This window comes from Pyxicephalus adspersus, chromosome 12 (genome assembly GCF_032062135.1).
Source record: "Pyxicephalus adspersus chromosome 12, UCB_Pads_2.0, whole genome shotgun sequence".
NCBI classification, from domain to species: Eukaryota; Metazoa; Chordata; class Amphibia; order Anura; family Pyxicephalidae; genus Pyxicephalus; species Pyxicephalus adspersus.
Window position 1 is genome coordinate 7,538,666 of NC_092869.1, and position 21,806 is coordinate 7,560,471.

A 21,806-nucleotide genomic window follows, 5' to 3' on the forward strand; every position below is an offset into this window, starting at 1 on the left:
AGAGGTTAAGCCCCTTGGCCTCAACTTTATACAGACAGTAAAACAGGGATTTTTTTTCTGGCACCCCATGGTTCTTTGTGATTCTCAGTATCCAGCATTGTTATCTCAGAAGCTGGATAATCATGCTGTGTCTGCACAGTGAAACGAGTGATAAAACCGCAAGAAGCTAAATAAGCTTTCATGACTCATTTTCACCATTGAGAAAGAAGATTGGACGCTGGTCTAAATAAGACTCATCATTAAAATTTAACATGTGACTAGCTCTATCTTTTTTTTTTGATGCTGGATTTTAATGTTTTAGTATGGAATAATAGAGAAACCCTATCTAGTGTTTTTGTTTTCTTATCTGTGCCTCATTGAAAATATTTCCTTCCACGAGCTTTGGTATAACCAATATGGTTTAAATACAAGAAGCATTCCTTCTTAGCGTGCTTTGTTTATTTCTTCCAAATGTGAAGTAACCCAACATGAACCTTAAACCAACATGAATGATTGCCTTTATCCAATACTGGCTCTTTCCTAGAATAACTGGTCTTGTCTTCACCCCCTTCGGTAGTTATCTAGCAGCCTCTTGTGGGTAGGCCAACTAAGCCCCTTCCACGGCAACACAGCGCTGTCAGTAATACTTTTAGGTAATACCGGAATCTGCAAAAGCATTTGGTGGACATCAAGTCAACTTATATTCCTAGTGGCTCTTAGCTCTTATTTTCTAGCCCACAGAGACAATGGGCCTGATTTATTAAAGCTCTCCAAGGCATCAGTGAAGCTGGGTGATCCAGAAAACCTGGAATGGATGTCTTAAGTCATTTTAATACTGTTTAGGTTTAGGTTTAGTGGTGGACACTGATGAAAAGTGTATCTTCTCTAGCTTTGCAGAGCTTTAATTAAGCAGGCCAAAAGATCGGAAAACAAATTATTTTTTATACTTCAGGACCAATAAGAAGTCCTAAAAAAAGTCAATTTCCCTGCAGCATGCTGATCATGAGGCCAATTACCTTCTATGAGCACAGAAGTCTATCTCCAGCAAATTAACTAAATTTAACTTGCTATTACCCTCCTGCAGTGCATGTACTGTAGGAGGGGGGCCCAGAAAGGTTACCTACTATGGGGCCAATAAGTTTCTGATGGCCACCCTACAGTCAGTTGTCAGTGCAAGGGACATGGTGATAGAAAGAAAGATCGACGAACAGAGGAGCTTATCATATGTATTTTATTATTGTATTGAGCTGCTTGGCTGAAATTCAACATTTCCATTGAATCACAGTTGTCAAAATTAATTTTTTACACCTTGGTGCTCCAGGTTTTAAATTTACACGTGCTAATTTACACCCCAATGAATCAGGTTACTATAAACACACAACGTGTAAGACCGGCACAGTATAAGATAAGTGTATAACGTAACCGTCGATTTGTCAGGCTTACAGTGATATGTTTATATATGCCATACATTTCTTTCCCCTAGAGAGAAACGGTCCTATGATATCACTATTATCTAGCTGTGTGTTCCTTTTCAATAATCCACGTTAAGGCCTGTCAGGGGCCACCGGCTTCCTGACTAAAGCACGGAAGAATGTACAGCTACAAAGAGTGGAAAATACTATTTATCTCCCTGATGGATTGAAGTGGTACAATAGGACCTCCAATTGAAGGAACTTGACCTGGCAAGAAGTATTTGAATTAAAAAGGTTTTATATTTGCACTCTTTATGCTAGACAATGATGCTTTGTTTTTGGCATCAGAATATCATGGTATTGGTTCACAAAAAGTATGCTGGGATATAGCCAGCCTTGGTACCCACCAAAAAGAAATGATGTGACAAGGGTGACCAGAGCTGAGTTATGTTAGCCTTGGATCTGCTAACTTTTATATATTTGGGATCAGGCAGGGCATTACTGCAGAAAGAAACAAGAGATGTCCCTTCTGCATTAGGCATTATTTCCTGCCTGATCACTGCCTCTCCTGGCAAAATTCTCTGTGCTGCCCAGCATTGGTTGTCAAGATCCCCAGATCCCCCTGCAACTCCCATAACTGAATGGACAAGAGTTAAATCACCCCAGCCTGGTCAAGATACCCTAAGAAAATCCTGGCTATTAGAAAAACAAGAGTCCTGGTTTATACTTGGGTCAAATCAGTAGATGGCGCAGTACACACATGTAAAATGTGTAACAAACTCTTGCCATTGAAGACGTGAAACATGAGTTTGTTACAGACTTTATATAAGTACATAGTACCGTCTACTGGCAAAAGATCATTTAGGAGCAAGTGACCCATCATAACCAACTCATTACATAATATTTGAACCTGTAAAATGTGACTGAACCAACGTGATTTTAACTTTTCCCCCCTTTTAAATGAAGGTTTTTAAAAACAACATAACAGATGTAATTATTTACATTAATTGTGTTACCATTTCTTTTGATTTGAAAGTTAGCAATGATGGCAGCATTTTGTGCCCTAAATCTTTACAAAAATAAAAAAGCAGGATTCCTGTATTCTTGGGTAAAAACAAGGAGTATCTTGTGTTTATAATTGGAAAGGTTTATATTCGAGGATATATTATATAAATGACTTGTATTATTGTTTAGTGGTTGGAAGAAATGCATGGAAGCAATTAGAAATTGTCAGTGAGTGGGAAGTTTGCCCCACTAACAGACAGTTAAAAAGGTCATTACCGTGAGAGTTTGCTGAAAGATGAGAGGAGAGCAAATAGCAATCTGCTGCTAGAAACTTTTAGGAACTTCTGGAGTAACCCTAGTTTCGATAATAAATCAAGCATCAGATAAAGAAGAATTGAGATAATTCATAATGAGTGTTGTGGAGACTGATGAACTCCAAGCACTGAGCATTCACCCCAAGGGGTGGAACCAGCATCAAAACTCAAGTTCTAATTTTGGATAGACTGACTTTTTAATGCCTGGTTAATTATCTGGCAAAGATCCCAAACTGGACATATAACAGCTGAGCATGCCAGTATGTCAGCTTTTGTGTTAACATAAATATACCGTAATTTTCCAGTAACTTTTCTATATACTGTGCTTCTCGCTACACGTGTCATAATCAAAGTCAATGTCCATTTTAGATAACAAACCACCAGGCTGGAGATGAGATATGAATATCATGTGTTTCAGAAACTGGCCTCCTTACATCTTTTAAAATGAAAAACAGATTTTGTGTCACAATCGGCATGGCTAGCTTAACTTTCCTCCCACACACTTCAGACATTTGGCTGATTTCTTAAGCTGAAAATTGGTTTTAATCAGAATGTAATATAAAAGCAAACTTTCGTCTCCAAAATGAAGCTGATCACACTAATTGCCTTTGCCTTGGGAACCTGAAATTCGATAAACTGAGGACATCTGGTAGATGGCATGTAAGTAATTAAACCAATGTTTCCATGGTTGTGAAGCCAAATATGCAACAATTGTTGAACAAACAAACTGTCCATGGGCAATATTATTTAAGTATAAGTAGTTTGTCAAGGTGTGGCATTCAAATGGATAAAATAGATTTGATGGAGTATAATTATTTCACATCCTGCATTGCCTTAGGCATTCTAAAAGTGCAAAATTCAAAAATTTATTCCCAAAGACCAGCCACCCTTTCTCTTTTCTAGTTAGCCTTGTCTTTACTAAACATGCACTAACCTTGTAGTTTAATAAAGCTGAGTCCAGGACAAAGGATAATAAAAGAGAAAAGGATAACCTTAGACCCACCTTCCTTCAAAAAACTTTGGACAATGGATATAGGCGAGTATATCTTTCTTCAAAAGTAAGGAAAACTTTACAACATGCGAGATAGGTTAGAGGGGGGTGGGAGAAAGGTGTGGATGAAGGAAATTTTTGGCATGAGTTTAGGGGGGAAGGGGGAGATGTCATCTGTCTGCTGCTTTCCCTTTCATTATCCAGTCACCAGTTGAGGCATGGACAGGCATGGACAAGACCAATAAAAGGGTTTCCAAAATGTATCCGGTCTCCTGCCCTCCCATACATGGCTATACTGTGTTGGCTATGTAAGTCTACATACAGACATGCAATAATTGTTGATGGAAATGATCTTTCAACAAACAAACAACATACGACTGCACGATACATGAACGATTGCTGTACATACAGGGCCATTCTGCTCTATGGAGAGGGGAGGACGGAGAACGACAGAGCGGCATCCCGGTGCACTCTCTCCCCTTCACTTCCATTACGATCGTTCGTCGTCCGTGGATCCGCCAGGACGGTCGTTCAGACGATGGATGACAAGCACTGTACACATGCCAGATTCTCGTCTGATATCTGAAACATTACACGTGTGTACGTAGCCTAAATCTCTGGATAGACGGACATAAATGCAAAAGCTTTGGCAGGTAAAATGGCTCCTATGTATTGGTGTTTGGTTTTTAAAGATGTTATTTTTAGTTGTAATGATTCCTTAGCACAATGAATAGGATTAAGCATTTAACACTTCTTGGAAAGAAATAAATCTAGTCCTTCCAAGGATGATATGTTGTAGGAGCCAGTGGAATTGAAAACCATGCCCAATGGCGGCATTAAATGGCATATATCCTATTTTAGGTCTATTGAAGTGTTTTGCTTCCCTATTTAAATGATTCCTCAGCACAATTAGGAAAATTAAACCTTGTGCAGTTAAAAATATGCAGTAAAAGAGTTAACAGAAAAAAAAGATTTATGCATCTAAAACTGCTAGCAACTGCAATCACTTTACTGAGTGAGAGAAAACCATATCCATATCATCTGCCAAAGGAGTGGACTGTGTGGGAGGAAGGACCTATCCCTGAAGCCTCATGTTTTACATACAATCTGGTTTTAATTGGGATAAATCCATTGTTTGCTGGAATGCTGACTGCACATTGTTAATCTGCCAACATGACTTTTTTTTTCTCGCTGTCTCCAAAGACATGTCATTCTTCTATTGCTGTCATAGTGTAGAGTATATGCTGCGATGGGATACTATCATGTGACCAAGTTAAACAAAAGAAAGGTACATGACTTTGTAAGGTTGCCTTGTTTAATAAATGTATTTACTCCTGACTTGGTAAATTTATTGTTATTGCAGCATATAATCCAGCCATTCCCGACATTTCAACATGGCGGAACCCTTGAAAAAACTTTTAGGTCTTAGGAAAACCCCTGCCAATAATAAAATCAACAGCTATCAGTATGTTAACCAGGTGATCACTGGGAAGAATGTCACCCAAAAAGATCATTGGTATCAGTGGTACCGAACCATGGTATCAGAGGTACAAATTGCTCATTGTTTAAAGAAGCTCTAGAAACCTCTAGAAGGAACGCTAAGGTTCCATGGAAAACTGGCTAAGAAACACTAACACAGACTGTGCAAATGGAATGGCACCAAACAGAAGTAAAGATATATACCCCCAAGGTGCGTGCGTTAATGTACACTTAATTTTAGGTCCCTTGTGGAATGTTGGTCCTTTATTGAAATGATTCCTTAGCACAATGAAGAAGTTTAGGCATTTAACACCACTTGGAAAGAAATATGTCTAGTCTCTTCGAAAGATGATAAGTTGTAAGGGGCAATGGAATAAAAAATGATGGTTCTATTTTAGGTCAAATTAGATGTGTTGCCCCCCAATGTAATCATTTAGTAGAACAGTGAAGAAGATATAGAATTTCTTTCCACTCTTCTTGGAAAGAAATATGTTTTGTCCCCCAAAGGATGATAAGTTGTATGGGGCAATGGAATAAAAAATTATGCCCAATGGTAGCATGAAAAGACACATGTTCTATTTTAGGTCAAAAAAATATGTATTGGCCCCCAAATTAATTGACTCCTTAGTACAGTGAAGAAGATTAAGCATTTCTTCCCACACTCATTGAAAAGAAATATGTTTTTTCCCCCGAGGATGATAGGTTGTACGGGGCAATGGAGAAAAAGTGTGCCCAATGGTAGCATATAATGGGACATGTTCTATTTTAGGTCTATGGGATGAGTTCCCCCCTAGTTAAATGATTCTTTAGTACAGTGAAGAAGATTATGCATTTCTTCACACACTTCTTGGAAAGAAATATGGTCAGTCCCCCAAGGATGGTAGGTTGTAGGGGCTAGTGGAATCAAAAAAAACATGCCCAGTGGAAAAGCAGGCCTCCAACATGACTGGATATGGGTTAGAGAATGAAGATCAGCAGGTAAGTATCAACTGTTTTCTTGATAGGCTTCCCTATTGTTTAATGGACTGAAATTCACTTAGGGCTACCTATAACTGTGTTGGCAAGTCTACATAAACCCTTATGCCCTGCTACAGAACTGGGAAGTCTGGAAGAGACACTTACTGATAGAGTGCCCAAGAGATTGAACGTCAGTGGGTCATTTAGCCAACCACTGTCCACCCATGATCGAAAAATCTGCTTTAACTTAACCAACCTATTAACTTTTGGTGAATAATGTGTATTTGGGAGCTATGAATCATTATGTAGCTCTGTTTTATTAGACTTTTAATTAAAAAAAAGGTCACATTCCAGGGCTATGTAGTTTAACCACTCATAATATGGCTTGCCTATGGTTTATCTTGGCCTTGATCCAAAATTACAAGAGTCCATCATGAAAATCGAGCATGGATGACCCCAGGGACTCTGACTTCTAGTTATGTTAGAGATGTATGTCAGATATGTTTCTGTGTTTTTGCTGAAACATATAAACCTCCAAGAATGAATCACATTTGCACTGCTGTGTGTTACTTTACATTGTCTGGTGTTCCCTGTCCTGGCATAGTGTATTAACCGTTGGTACATTGGTCACATCATTTTAACCCAAATTAGGGGTGTTTAGACCAAGCTGATAGATGCCTGACAATTTCTAAGCACTAGCCTCAGTATGTAATTTTGCCGGGATCATATGACTAATGCCACAGCATTAGTCACATGACTAGTAATAGAAAGTTTTTAGAGGAGCTCCAAGTAGAAGGTATTTCCAAACTTCCAAGCTTCTCATACATTCCCTTCAAATACGTTTTATGAAAATATCTTATCTAGCATGGGGATTAAAAAAAAAAAAACTTGAGAGGGGATTTTACTTTTAGTCAAGGAATTTTATCCATATGATTTCTATTTTATATTTTTGGCTCTTGTCCAGATTGTGTATGTATGACTGGTAGGGACATGAGACACTAATCTCCTTCATCAGCAGGAACTTATACAATAGTTCAACATGTGTGAATTCTGCTACTGGCGGCACATTACCATTAGCTCTACCAACACTAATGCAATTTCTCCGTGACTGGTTCGTAGTTCTAGTGAGGAAGCAGCAAGGAAGTGGCATGTTTTTGGCCTGGCTAGTGAGAGAGTAAGTAAGTGGTCTGTGAGAAATCACGTCTGTCAAGTTTCCCAATTATCCAGGTCATTGTTATGCTAGTAGTAGATAGCCACTTGTTCTTGGATTGGTAGTTTCTTAGCCTTCAAAACTGCTTCATCAATGAACGATAAAGCAGCCTGCAAAACAACTTCAACATTACAAGAACAAGTACACTTGAAAGTGACTAACTGATGTATTTGGCCACCTATAGGCAATGAAGGTGGACAATACAGTACCACCCATAGCAAAATGGTATGTGAATATATGTTTATAAAGAACCAATGCAGTGGCTGGGTAGGCTGAGTGGCTGGCAAGGAGCCAACCACCAGTCGTGCTATATCCACATCTCAGAGTACATTGCTGTGGTGGTCATTGGGTCAATACCTCTCATTTTGCTCTCCAATGGGAAAAATGTTACAAATAGCCAAAAAGATCATTATTTTAAATGAAACTGAAAGCCACAAATCATTCATTGGACAAGGCCCACGGAGGAGCCCTAGTTGTAAAACACTGATGTGGCGTCTCACCTGTGGCAACCTGTAGGCAATGAAGAGCCTGTAAGCAATTCCGTGCCACCCACAGTAAAATGTTGACACATAGGTTCATGAAGAACCATTGCAGAGATTGGTGAGGCCAAAGGGCTTGCAAAGTGCCAACCCGCAGGAGTCTTCCAGAAACAACTATTCCCACTGCCTTAACCTTGCCCACTCTGCCCACCTTTCCTCCTCAGCTGTCCTTCTTTTATTTATAGAGGTAGTCTCCGTGTTAAAGCCATCCGACATACAGACGACTCCTAGATACGAACGGGGCTTCCCTGCTTGCTGTGTGCAGAACGGAGGCTTGAGGGGGGAGGGGGCAGTTTTCATGACTTGCAGAAGAAATCTTTTGCTAAACACAGCTGAGGTTGTGGGTGATCTTAGGGGGGTGTGCTCTTTCTGCGGCCTCTTAAAACTCTTTAATGACTAAAACAAACTCTGCAGTTGTTTTTTTTTGCATATCAAAGCTTGCTCTAGAAGTTAATGAATGTCTAGGATCCATAAGGATTTTCTTTTTTGCTTTGTTTGTGATTACCTGACACCACGCTGCCTAATATTATGTTGAGACAAACATCTGTCCTAATTACTTACATACAAATTAAACTTAAGAACAAACATACAGTCCCTATCTTGTATGTAACCCGGGGACTACCTGTAATGTACAGATAACCATGAAAAAAAATGTTCAAAAATGTTTTGGTTTCAGAAAGAATGGATGAAAGAAAAGGGCTCATGGGTTTAAGCAATCATTTTTGAGTATTACTTCTTCCTGGTTTACAGAATTGACCCATGCCAGGGATTTGCACTAAAAAGGTGTTCCTTTATAACATTATAAGAAACTGATAAGTATGATCATTTTTTGGCTCTGGTTATAATTAGATACTTTGCAATTTGGCAAGCCTTTATTTCCCTAAGTTTTCCTTACATACCGCACACGTCTTAGCCATGCCTCACATACACATAACTCCTAGATATTATCTGGGCTCCCTGCTAGAATAAAGGGATTGTTAGCAGACATTCCTGAATTCCAAGAGGAAATTTTCATCTTGCACAAGAAAAGCAGGAAACGGTGTCACTAATAATGAGGAGGAGGGTAAAGAAACATCTCAGGCAACGAGACCTGGGAAGGAAAAGGAAGCCATCAGGTGGTACTACACGCGGCACAGTTTAATGAGCGGAAGCTAAGTGTGGCACCCAATCAGTGACAGAGATTGGAATGTCTCAGAACAATGAAGCGGCCTGGTCAAGGTTTCATAAACTACAAATAAATACAGAACATTATACTCCATGGGCTGAAGACTCTGGGGTAAAATAAGTAATAGTGTTGATTATCTCCTGTTGTACATCTTGAGTCTCTGACCTTCTCCTGCTGTATGTTTCGGTTTCTGACAATCTCCTGCACATGTCTGCAGTGTATAGTCATGTCATGTTGTATGTCTGCAATGTATGGTCCTTTTCTGCTGTATGTCTACAGTCTCTAACTATCCCCTGTGGTACGTCTACAGTCTCTAACCCTCTCCTGTAGTATGTCTGCAGTCTCCAACCCTCTCCTGTAGTACGTCTGCAGTCTCCGACCCTCTCCTGTAGTACGTCTGCAGTCTCCGACCCTCTCCTGTACTATGTCTGCAGTCTCCGACCATCTCCTGTAGTGCGTCAGCAGTCTCCGACCCTCTCCTTTAGTACACCTGCAGTCTCTGACCATCTCCTGTAGTACACCTGCAGTCTCCAACCCTCTCCTGTAGTACGTCTGCAGTCTCCGACCCTCTCCTGTAGTACGTCTGCAGTCTCCGACCCACTCCTGTAGTACGTCTGCAGTCTCCGACCCTCTCCTGTACTATGTCTGCAGTCTCCGACCATCTCCTGTAGTGCATCAGCAGTCTCCGACCATCTCCTGTAGTGCGTCAGCAGTCTCCGACCCTCTCCTTTAGTACACCTGCAGTCTCCGACCATCTCCTGTAGTACACCTGCAGTCTCCGACCATCTCCTGTAGTACGTCTGCAGTCTCTGACCGTCTCCTGTAGTACGTCTGCAGTCTCTGACCGTCTCCTGTAGTCTCCTGTAGTACGCCTGCAGTCTCTAACCATCTCCTGTAGTACGCCTGCAGTCTCCAAACCCTCTACTGTGGTATGTCTGCAGTCTCTGACCATCTCCTGTAGGACGTCAGCAGTCTCTGACCATCCCTATTTTTTGACCATCTCCTGTAGTATACCTGGCTTTGATCAGAAACCTCAAAATAATGGCTTCTGCTACAAGCAAACATCTTATCTTTTTAAAAAGTTTTTGTTTTCTTAAATTAGCGTGAATCCCATATATATATATATTTTTATTTTTTTTTATTTTTTTTTACTAAGTTTCACCCAACTGCCTGGTTTTCTATCTGTGTGAATAACATAAACATCCTCCATTGTTTTATGTTATCTGATACAGTGGTAAGCCCATAGTGTCAGTGTACTCAGTGCTGGTGACCTCTGTCTGGATACATTGACACAATAGCTGGTAATTCTATACAGCGCTGGTCGTACAATCTGTTCTCCGAGTCTCGCTTTACGCCGCATGTTTGGAATTTTTCTTAGCTGAGTACCACGGCTGTGTCACATATTTGTTTCTCGTTGGTCACTATGACATCAGTTAGTGGGTCACACCCAGGTAATAGAACTCCATCATTTCCTACTGAAAAGAGAGAACGAGAAGAACGTAGAAAGTTTTTCAATATTTCTAATTACATAATTCACCAGAGTGAAATCAGCTACAGCACTGAACCATTTATTTTATTTAAAGTTTCATAGATATAGTCTGCAATTGTTATGTTGTAAGTAAAAATCCTAGTTTGTAAGGCTTATGGGTAACATGTGAAATGCTTGTTTTACTGCAAATCATTAAAATGCTCTGCAATGTGGGAGTTGTGGTGTGTTGCATTGATATTTATTTTTAATGCCAGAACAACACAATAAAAAGTATTGGTTAACCACCTAAGCGTTACACTGAGGTCTAGATTTCTGTACCAAAAGTGATCCACTGTTTTTCATGAAATTTTTTTTTAAATTGTAGACCTGTAACTTACAGAAATATGTCCAAACAAGGGTTCTAGTAGATAATATGAATATAAAAAATGTTTGAAACACACAATCATGTAAAAAAAAAAAATTACCTTTAATAAAATTAAAGGAAAAACACAAAAATCAGCAATGTAAACAAATCATAAATACTGAAAAAGCAGTAACTCTGTATATTGTAAAGTACTATATTATTCTAAAACACCTCCCTAGTGTGGCAATTTTTAAAACTTTGATTCTGTATTTATTGGAGTTTGTTTTGAATTATTTTGTATTTGATTGGATACGGGAGTTTGTATCCAATCCAATACAAAATAAGAATTTGAATTTCCAAGTTATTTACTTTTATTTTTTTTTTATTTTTTGTATTGGATTGGATACGCAAGTTTGTATCCAATCCAATACAAAATGACAGTTTGAATTTACCAGGTATATACTTTGTAATTATTTGAATTATTTTGTATTGGATTGGATACGCAAGTTTGTATCCAATCAAATACAAAATATAAATTTGAATTTCCAAGTTATTTACTTTTATTTTTTTTTTATTTTTTGTATTGGATTGGATACACAAGTTTGTATCCAATCCAATACAAAATGACAGTTTGAATTTACCAGGTATATACTTTGTATTTATTTGAATCATTTTGTATTGGATTCAATACAGGAGTTTGTATTGAATCCAATACAAAATGAATGAATGAGTTTCAGTTTGAATTTCCCTCACACACGCCGACGTCATCACGCACGCAGGGAGGAGCCGTCCGGTTTTTTTTTTCTCCGCCGGACGGCTTCTCCCTGCAGAGATCTTCCGGCGCTGGAACGAGGACGACGTGGGACGATCAGCGGGTCCAGGTAAGATGCCGGCCGGCATCTTGTGTTCCGCCGGCCGGCATCTTGTGTTCCACCAGCCGGCATCTTGTGATCCGCTGGCCCGGCGGATCACAGGATGCCGGCGGGCGGAACACAAGATGCCGGCCAGCAGAACACAAGATGCCGGCCGGCTTCTTACCGGTCCTGCTGTCACCCGACGAAGGCACCCGACGCTGGAGAGATCGGCGGACGATGATCGATGGAGGACGACGCTGGATGAGCACAGGGGGACCAGGTAAGTAAGGATGTACAAAATCTCGGGCTTAACCATCCTTTCAGTTTTTTTTTGCCCGAGCGAAGGTCGGGCTTAACTGCAAGGAGGTTAATATTATTAATCATTAATGAATCACAAGCAGATGCACAATACACTTTTAAAATGCATTTAGGTAACAGAACTAAATCTATGTTCAAACAAACAAGCTCTGTGCAAACAATGCTGTTCAGTTCAAAAGAAAGGAAATAGGGGAGGACAAGCAGGAGGCACCTCGCAGCATTCTCCCCCAGTATAAATGACAGAGGTCATCACAGTTGGTCGTTTAGTGGTCGTGCCGTTGGAGGACTGCTGTGCACACATTGGATTTAGTATATTTAGTGTATATAGTTTAATTATTATTATTATTATTATTATTAATAAACAGGATTTATATAGAACCAACATATTATGCAGCGTTGTACATAGAAGTTGCAAATGACAGACAAATACAGACAGTGACATAGGAGGAGGAGAAGGCCCTGCCCCGAAGAGCTTGCAATCTAGTTTTAGTGTATAACACACTATACACACTAAACAAAAAGATGAATGAAAAAAGAAAAGAATATTATTATCACTTTTTCATTCTTAAAAAGATTTCAACTAAATAAGAGCCTAAAAATGATACTTATGAAATATTTTCACACTGATTTACATGGAATCAAGTAAATACATGTCCAGAAATTATATATATATATATATATGTATAGCACTCAAAACAAAAGCCAAAATGAACAGAATATTCAAATGACAGAGTCCAGGAAGAAATATATACCTAGGCCTATATCTACATTGCAGCATTATCAGCAGAATATCCAATTAATGCCCTGGAACACAATGCTAAAGTGTGCATGAGCCCAAAATATTACTGGAAGAGCAGCTTCTAAAATGTAAAGAAACTGTCCTATATATTTAAAACCAGTAAGAGCAATGCATTGGGTAATGCAGTAACATATACTAACCAACCACAAATTAATACATTATACATTACATACAGAATAGTTTACATCCAGATTTGTTCCTAATGCTTAACATATGGGCTCTATTCACTTTATTATGGTGCACCAGGGAATACACATTAGCACCAGGGAAAGCAGATTTTTATATGTTGTGTCAAGGCAGCCTATTGATTTAAATGGTCTAACTAACATACTAGCAAGAAAGGTGCATAAAATATTTCTGGCGATGAACCATAAAAACCATTAGTAATTTGCTACATCTGGGTGCCATTCAGAGCAAAAAGCTCCACATCTCATATCAAGTGCTGATAATATGTTGTGGTAACATGTGGAAAGGTCCTTCAAGTCATTATTGTTGGTATATTTCCTTTCCTCTTCATTAAATACCTCCCAAACTCTTGAAATACACATTTCAGCTCAAACTAGGTAGGTACTTTTACACCCCCTGACCCCACCACTATTTTAAGACCTTCAAAATGAACATTGGTAACACCAACAAGATTTTTTTAGAGCTATTGTTAACTTTTCAAAATTCCAAATACATTTCATATAGGATTCTACCAAAATGAAAAAAAAAACATCTGAGGAGAAAGGGGGACAGGGGAACTTGAAAGAGGAACGTTCCCACCAATGGATTGGGTATGCCATGATGGAGATTTTTTTAATAGACACAGAGGTGGCTCAAAATATTCTATTCTCTAAAATACTTTAAAAATGAAGTCTTAGTATTGGTAGATATCTATTGTCTTTTGAATAATTCTTTTATAGCAAAACTAAAATTGTGGATGTTACAATAAGAACACTGAATAAAAGTCCTATTGTCTGATTGGCCATAGAAGGTGGCACCATATTACAATGGAATGGAGAACCTACCAACAATGAAGACCAGGTAAGGGTTCCAGGCTCTTTGGGGAAAAGCTCAATTTTGTATAACATTCTCCTTTGAACATCTTGTTCAACAGGATAATTATTGTGTAGTAATTTCCGCACATTATAAGTCGAACATAATGTGTCAATGACTGGAATGATCTTTGCAGTCTGTTTGATGACCTTATGCCAAACTTCCCACCTGCAGTAACTATGCATCCTTCACAAGCCCCTTTTTTATGATTTGATGGGCCTAGTTGGATGTTGTACATTTCCTGATATCTTCAGCCTACTATGAAACCTAAAGCTGAACTCCAAGAAGATATAAAAGTAGTAATTTACATATACATTCATAAATGAAAAGTGGAGGTTCCAGAAGTAAACCTGGTATTAGCCTTCTGAAGTTCCTGGGCAAGAAAACTGGAGTGTACAGGAACCAATCTCTATTTAGAGTCTTGTATTTATAGAGGTGATACAGTTTTTTCTAAAGATGATAAGCAATAGGTATTTGAAGCAACCAGCAGATACCTGACAGCCTAATTGGGTTACCTCATGTAATTTTTAAAGCAAGACCAGGTCACCTCCCATTATATATGCCTGATTTAAACCCTTTCAGGGCCCATTAAAATGTATCATCTGTTGCTGCTTTTCAGTGCTGTTCAGTTGCATGATTTTCTTGGACATCCCATTTCAAAACCATGCATATGGACATTACATGGAAGTTACCTGACCAACCTCATCTGACAGCCTTTCATTGTTGGTAAGGCCTTCAACAAGTGTGTATGTGGGAGTTTTTCCCCCAAGAAAACTTGTACTGATGTTGCAGAAGTTTTTGCTTGCCGTTGGTGCTCCAATTCATCCCAAATGTGTTCAGTAGGGTTGAGGTCAAAGGTAAAGCAACTCAAGCTTCTCAGCACCAAACTCATTAAACCATATATTTATGATGTTGGTCTGGTGCAAGTAGGTGCTACCTCAAATTGTTACCTTAAGGTCAGAAGAACACAATGGTCTAATACGGACTTTCTCAACCTGGTTTGCAATTGGTGCTCCAATTCATGCCAAATGCGATTAGTAGGGTTGATCTTGGGTGTCTTCAAAGGTTAGGTAACTCAAGCTCTTCAGCACCAAACTCATCAACCCATATCTCAAGGATGTTGGCCTGGTGCAAGTAGGTGCTACCTTACATCATTATCTAAAGGCCAGAAAAACACAACAGTCCAATACAGCTTTTATTGACCTTTTTAACATGAAGGAGCCCTTGAAAAACTTTCAGGTCTTCAGAGAACCTATTTCTATTATACCTATATCCATACCTCACAGTTTATTACCCTAGTGATCAGTGGGAAGAATGCCTCCTATATTGTTGGCCATTGGGAAGAATGTCACCTTTACAGCCAAAAAGATCATTGAGATCATCTCCAACCTTGTTGGGTCACCCAGGTTCTCTAATGATATTCAGTCCTGGAGTCTTGGAAAGCCTTAATAAATTGGGCCATTTGTATCCATGCCTGTCTGAAAGCCACTGAAATTAACAGGAATGGCAAAGCTGAATCACTTCATAATTTCCTTCTAACGAGGCCAGTGACTTTGATAAGAGGTTCCTATTTTGTATATAAAAAGCACTTAATGCTTGTCATAGGAGCGAGCGTCATTACCAGTTTCCTCTTCTGCTCTGTGCTGATATCACGGACCAACACCAGACGACGGTTTATAAAGACGCAAAGACCAACGTCCCTCCTCAATGACATTAATTCTCCTCGTACTTTATTAATAAACCCTAAGTGAGTCAGTGCCACACTTCATCAGACACATCATTACTTTGCGCAGGGATCTCATTCACTGTGTCAGAGGGGTTGTGGGAAAAAGTGTAAAGCCACCCTGGGAAAAATGGGTTCATGTTTTTCCAGAGTAAATTTAATATTATGAGAACATCAAGTTCTTCTGGAAGATGTCACCGAAGACTTAATATAGAAATTTAAGTTTGTTACTTAAAGTGTATCCCTAACTTTTTTTTTAGTTATGGATAGTGAAGGGAGTGGATATAACCCCTGTCAGGTTTTTATTGATGTTTGTGTTCTCACTGGGGACAGTCACTCTTACTTCTGACCTTTGTTAGCAGTACAGAAAGGGATAGGCAATGCCAAGTATTTGGGTTTCCTTCTAGAAATTGTTACCAATAAGCAGACCTATTAATGTGATAGTTGTTTAAGAGGGGAATCAGACTCATATCACTATCTGCATGAAGTTTATAGGTTCTCCCTGTGTTAGCATTAGTTTCCTCCCACAGACCAAAAACAAGCAGTTAGGTTATTTGGCTTCCCCCTGAAAATTGACCCCAGAGCGTAATAAAGACATATGACTATGGTAGGGACATTAGATTGTGAGCACCTTTGAGGGACAGCTAGTGACATGACTATGGACTTTGTACAGCACTGTGTAATATGTCGGTGCTATATAAATACTGTGTAATAATAATCATGTTGTGGACCATTAGAATAATAGATAAATGGGACAATAGAAATGATCGAAAATCTCCAGGAGTGGAAATAACAAACAAAAGGGTTTTAACTAATCCTCCTCTAACCTATTTTACTGCTCCTGGTCCCAAGTAACCCTAAACATGTAATGTTTAAAGGATTCCCATTATTTGTTACCCATTAGGTGATATATTTAAATGCATTATTAGCCAGTTAGATTTTTTTTTTATGGGTTAGAGCAGTGGCAGCCAACCTTTTTGTTCCCGCGGACCTCTAAAATTTACGGCTCCTGACTGCGCATGCGCGGGGAGCCTGTTGTCACTCAAAAGGGAGGGACCTCCCCACAGTGATGTCATAACAACATAACCCCGCCCACTCTGCCATTACAGATCTGAGCCTGCGATGAGAGAGTGAGTGGTTTGTGTCATAAAACACAGCCCCGCCCACTTCCCAGAGCCAGGGATTTGCAAGAAGGATGTGGTTCAAGGCTCTGGCCGGTGCATCCCCCCCGGCGGGGTCAGGAGAACGACAAACAGTCCACAGCATTGACAAGAGCCGTGGACCCCCAAAATCTTCTCGCAGACCACCAGTGGTCTGCTGACGGCTGGGTTAGAAGATCAGCGGTTAAAACCCTTTTTTTGTCTGGGGTAATTATGAATTAACATGGCACGCAACATACATACAATCAGTTTTTATAAGCTTTAATTAAAAGGAAGCCAACTTGTCAAAGATGACTCCTCATCCTCACAAAATGACCCTGGGGCCCATTTACAAGTTACAAATTACTGGACTTTTTTCTTACAAACGACCCCTTGGTCCCATATGCTTACCACAAGTTTCTCTAAGTATCACATACTGCTCAATATGGGCAACATATAGTTGTCACAATAAACCCCTTGGCTTTACAGATTGGCCACAAAGCACCTTCGGGTCCCACATACCTCTCACAGCGTCCAGTGATATGCAGCCTCCAATCTCAGGCTGTGCATATCACCTGCTTGATTCTAGGATCAATAAGCAACATTTTATTTTAACTTAGTGAGAAACTGTGTTTATTTTTTAGCAGTGCATTTTTGTATTATTCTATTTATTTTTATACCATATATGTTTATATATATATATATATATATATATATATATATATATTACCCTGTTATTAATATACCATCCTTAAAATGAATATTTGTCTGTTTTACACAATAGAAGTTTTTTCCCTGATGAAGCAAAATATGCGAAACGCGTAGAGGAACACATCAAATGTGAAATATTAAGATTGTAACATCAGGGTCACATTGTTTTTAAAGTTTGATGTATTTGTAACATTTTAATATGTTTTTTCCTTAAAAGGTAAAATCTGTTTAGAAATATGTTGCATCTTGATAGTCCCATTTGTTTGGTTGCATAAAAGACATAAGAAGTCATTATTAAAAACTAGGATGGCTGGAAGCTGGGCCTGCATGCAAAGAGTAAATATGGGTCCCCCATGCTTACATACTTTTATAATCTACAAGATTTCTGAAATACCAGCACTCTGTCCTTGTCACAGGGACTTCCATTAACCATTTCACAGGCATGGTTTATTGTTGTCACCATCAGGAAACCGGTCCTAAGAAATGCCATGCAGTGGTCACTGCAAAGTGGCCGTTTGAGATCAGCAGCACAAAAACTCACTAAAGTATAAAAAAGAAGACTTAAAGTAGGTTGCATGACCATTCCCCCATTTAAATTTCTGTTTTCAGATTATATATATTGAAATTCTGCTATGCAAAGTTTGTAGCAGACAAGTCAAGATAACAATCACGTAACCTAAACAATATTACAGGCAGACAAAGTCACTCTGCTGAAAAAAACAAATGTGACTACAGTAACAGCCACTCCAGTGACCACAATGCATGTCCTTGATGCTGAACTTACAAAGAGCTACTTACACAGATGGAACACATGTAAGGAAGCTGTATTATTATTATTATTATTGTAACAGTATTTATATAGCTCCAACATATTACACAGTGCTGTACATTAAATAGGGGGCTGCCTAGTAATTTACCAGGACAGACTGACAACCATTCTACCAAATTACAGGCAGTGGCTAGGGGTTGGCACCCTATTGCAGCTTTGAGACTGGTGCAATCTCCAGGGTAAAGGTTTGTTAAATCACAGGCAAAAAAAAGAAATGAAAAGTGAATTAGGCTAAACACATATAAGCTGCAGAAGTGGGGTTTACAAACATTTAATTTGATGATCAGCCTTTGGAGGGCGCTCTTTACCTCACAGTAATCAAACAGTCTCCCTGTATGTATGCTACAAATATTTCTTTTGTTACTATATTGCATTATTACACATTTTAGATCCATATTGTAATTTTTACCTTTAAATAATTTTTATGTTTTTATTACTTTTTGGATGTATAGTTGAGAAAGTGACAGATAATTTAATAGGTGTTGTACACACAGCTCCCTTTCTGTTCTATAAAGAGGGGAGGGGGGAGAACAAGCAAGGAGCTCCCCACTGTGTTCTCCTCCCTTGACTTGTATAGCTGTCGTTCGCGATTGTTTGTTCATCCTGATAGATCGATAAACGACATTGGGTGATCGATGTACACATCAGATTACGATAATTATCTGGCTTTACGCTACATACACCTGTCAGATTCATGTCCATCATGCTCATCTTGGTCAAAAAATCTTAAAAGTGTGTACAGTGGTTCCATGATGTTGTACATCAATACATTATGGTAGATTGATGAACAACCAAATGGGACCGGCTGTTGTGTTTTTCACAGAGTAACGCTCACTCAACCTCCCCCCTTCCTCGGCATCATACAACACTCATTCGCTCATCTGTCACTGGAAACGATCATGAAAGATCACTTCCAGTAATAATCATCTGACATCCGTTACGGGGCTTCAGCCATTGGATAACACTGCTAACTAGGCTTCAGTCACTCGAATCTAGATATGAACTATTGCACCACTGAGAGATAACTGAAATATTTTCACTCAGTCACCTGACTGGTGAACTTGACTTGATAGAAGGAAAACAGAATCATTCCACTTCACCGCAAAGCAAGAAGGAAATGCTACAAGTAAGGAATTAATACAGTACTATGAGTTTGTGAGCATCATAGTTGGACAACCCATCCTAAAACCATGGACCCCTACCTCTTGTAACCAGAACCTTTTAAGAGAAATGATGAAGTCAGGTACTGATGTTGGTTTGAGAAGACCAAGCTCACAGTTGGCATTCAAGGTCATCCTAAAGGGGTTCAGTAGGGTTGAGGTGAGGACTCTACTATGTAGACCACTTGAGTTCCTCCACACCAAACCATGGTAGAAGCTTTGTGTAAGGGAGCACCGCCATGCCGAAACAGAAAAGCTTCTTCAAGCTGATGTCAGAAGGTTGGAAGTGGACAATTTTCTAATATGTTTCTGTCTGAGAAAACATCTGAACCCAATAATTTGAAGGTGTCCTCAACGTACCTAAAGGTGGTTATGATGGCCATATGTCCACACATTTTTAGCCATATAATGTATTCCCAATTAAGATTTTTAAAACAAACACATATTACAGATAGTATATAAAATGAGTTACATTATAATGTGCTCTTCATATTATTTTCATATTTTTTTTTACTTGAGGAACATTCACAATCATAATTTTAACAAGTTTCCAGAACCTATAAGCCTGATTTATTAAAAACCTCCCAGAGTAGAGAAGATGGACTATCGTTGGAGAACCTGGGTTCTGAGACCAGATCCATTTCACCAAACCTGAAAACATTTGCCAGCTAAAAGAAAATGAATTTAAGAAATCCATCCCAGGTTTGCTGGATTACCCTGATTTTCCCATTATAGTCTATCTTTTGCAGACTTGGAGAACTTCATTAAATCAAGCCCTATGAGTCCTGAACGTACATTAACAGCAGGTGTCAGACCCTTATTGAAATAGTATTTGAAAAGTTGATCCTGTCATTATTCTATGCTTTTTCACTTTTAGGGGACCTTTTACACATCTTGTATGGTGGACGGTGTGCCACATACATAGGCCTATTGGCTACATAAAGAGTTTTTAGGCTTATCTCCCCAATATTATATCCCATTAGAATCTAAATAAAAAATTCCATTTTTGCCACTATGCAAGGTCCACAAATGAGAACCCTTATGTTGGTAAGAAACGTGGCAACTTTTAGACAATCATGACCATAAATCCAACATCTAAAGGACCAAATGTGTTTAACTTCAACCACCACCTATCACCAAATCACCAGCTTCTCTACAAGATTTCTACAAGATTCAAATCCTAAAACCATCATTTTTAGAAAAAGTGATCTGGTTAACCTTAATTCTATCAATCAACAGCCTCACTATATGATTTAAAAAATGTAACCAAAACTAAAGACTATTCATTTTGGCAAAAGTGATCTAGTTTATCCAGCATTTAGTCAACTTCCGTCCTATCACCTTGTGTTTTACCGAAACCATCATTTTATGTTTTGCATTACAATTTCGACAAAGAATCAAATTAAAACTAGGATCAACTAAAATTTCCATTCATATGGACCGCTTTACTGTCACTTGTAACTTGTGCTGATATCTTGAGTTGGATGGAACCTCATCAGTTTCTCTGCATCTAGGCAAGTTAGGAAATTGAAATGTACTCACCCTGAAATGGGATGTCTCATCAGAATAGAAGAATCAGTTTAGTAGCAGGAATGGTTAAAATATCCAGTAAAAAGTTCCCAGCAGCCCAATACACTTTTGAAATCTCCTTGTTTAATAAATCCTTCTGTACACAGTAATGCTGTAGGACCCAAACTCCAGCAGTAACTAGAAGCGAGGGGCTGTGCTGTGCGTTATCACAGGCTGGGGAGGAGGGTGCAGGAAAAGTGTTGAAGCTCGGAATTCACAGGAAGTTTTGACAAGGAAACTCTACAGAGGATGCAATTTGGCAAGCTTTACAAGTGTCAAAGCAGAGATTTGGACAAAACTAATAGAACATGAAAACAACAGGGGAAATATTGAATATTTATGTTTCTTTTTTCAAATAACAGAGCTTTATTTCCCACAAATTCAGTGCTGCTGTAAGAACTGAGAATACAACAAGCACAAAATAAACAGAAAAAAATATACAAAAAAGCACAAAAATGGGCAATGGTGGACATTTCAAATAAAAGTACTGAACATTGTCAGGTTGTTGTAGTGTGAAAACAGTAGCCAAGCAAATTCATCACAGCATTCATTAAACCTTACCAGCTCGGTGTACCCTCCCTAACCGATGTTTAATTAAATTTAACTTTTAGGTTAAAACAAAAACTCTGTTGTATTATTGTAATACTGTTAGTATTTAAAACGTTTGCTGCTACAACATTTTTGAGAAGTTTTAAATATGCCCTAAAGTTCCATCACGTCAAAACTATAAATAAAGTGGTGCTATATAACAATTATATATTAACTTTTGTGTTTACTTTGTTT

The 21,806-nt window shown here is 38.8% G+C and overlaps 1 protein-coding gene across 2 annotated transcripts in view; it reads right to left on the reverse strand.

Annotated features, from left to right (window-relative positions):
• The window catches only part of LOC140341985 (uncharacterized), a 71,426-nt gene extending 50,244 nt beyond the window's left edge, over positions 1–21,182 (reverse strand). For both annotated transcript variants that reach the window (XM_072427964.1, XM_072427963.1), the window contains exon 1: positions 20,997–21,182. In XM_072427964.1, coding sequence (XP_072284065.1) covers positions 20,997–21,016 — 20 coding nt within the window. In that variant the 5' untranslated portion in view covers positions 21,017–21,182. The remainder of the gene's footprint in view (positions 1–20,996) is intronic.
• Positions 21,183–21,806: the final 624 nt, after the last annotated feature.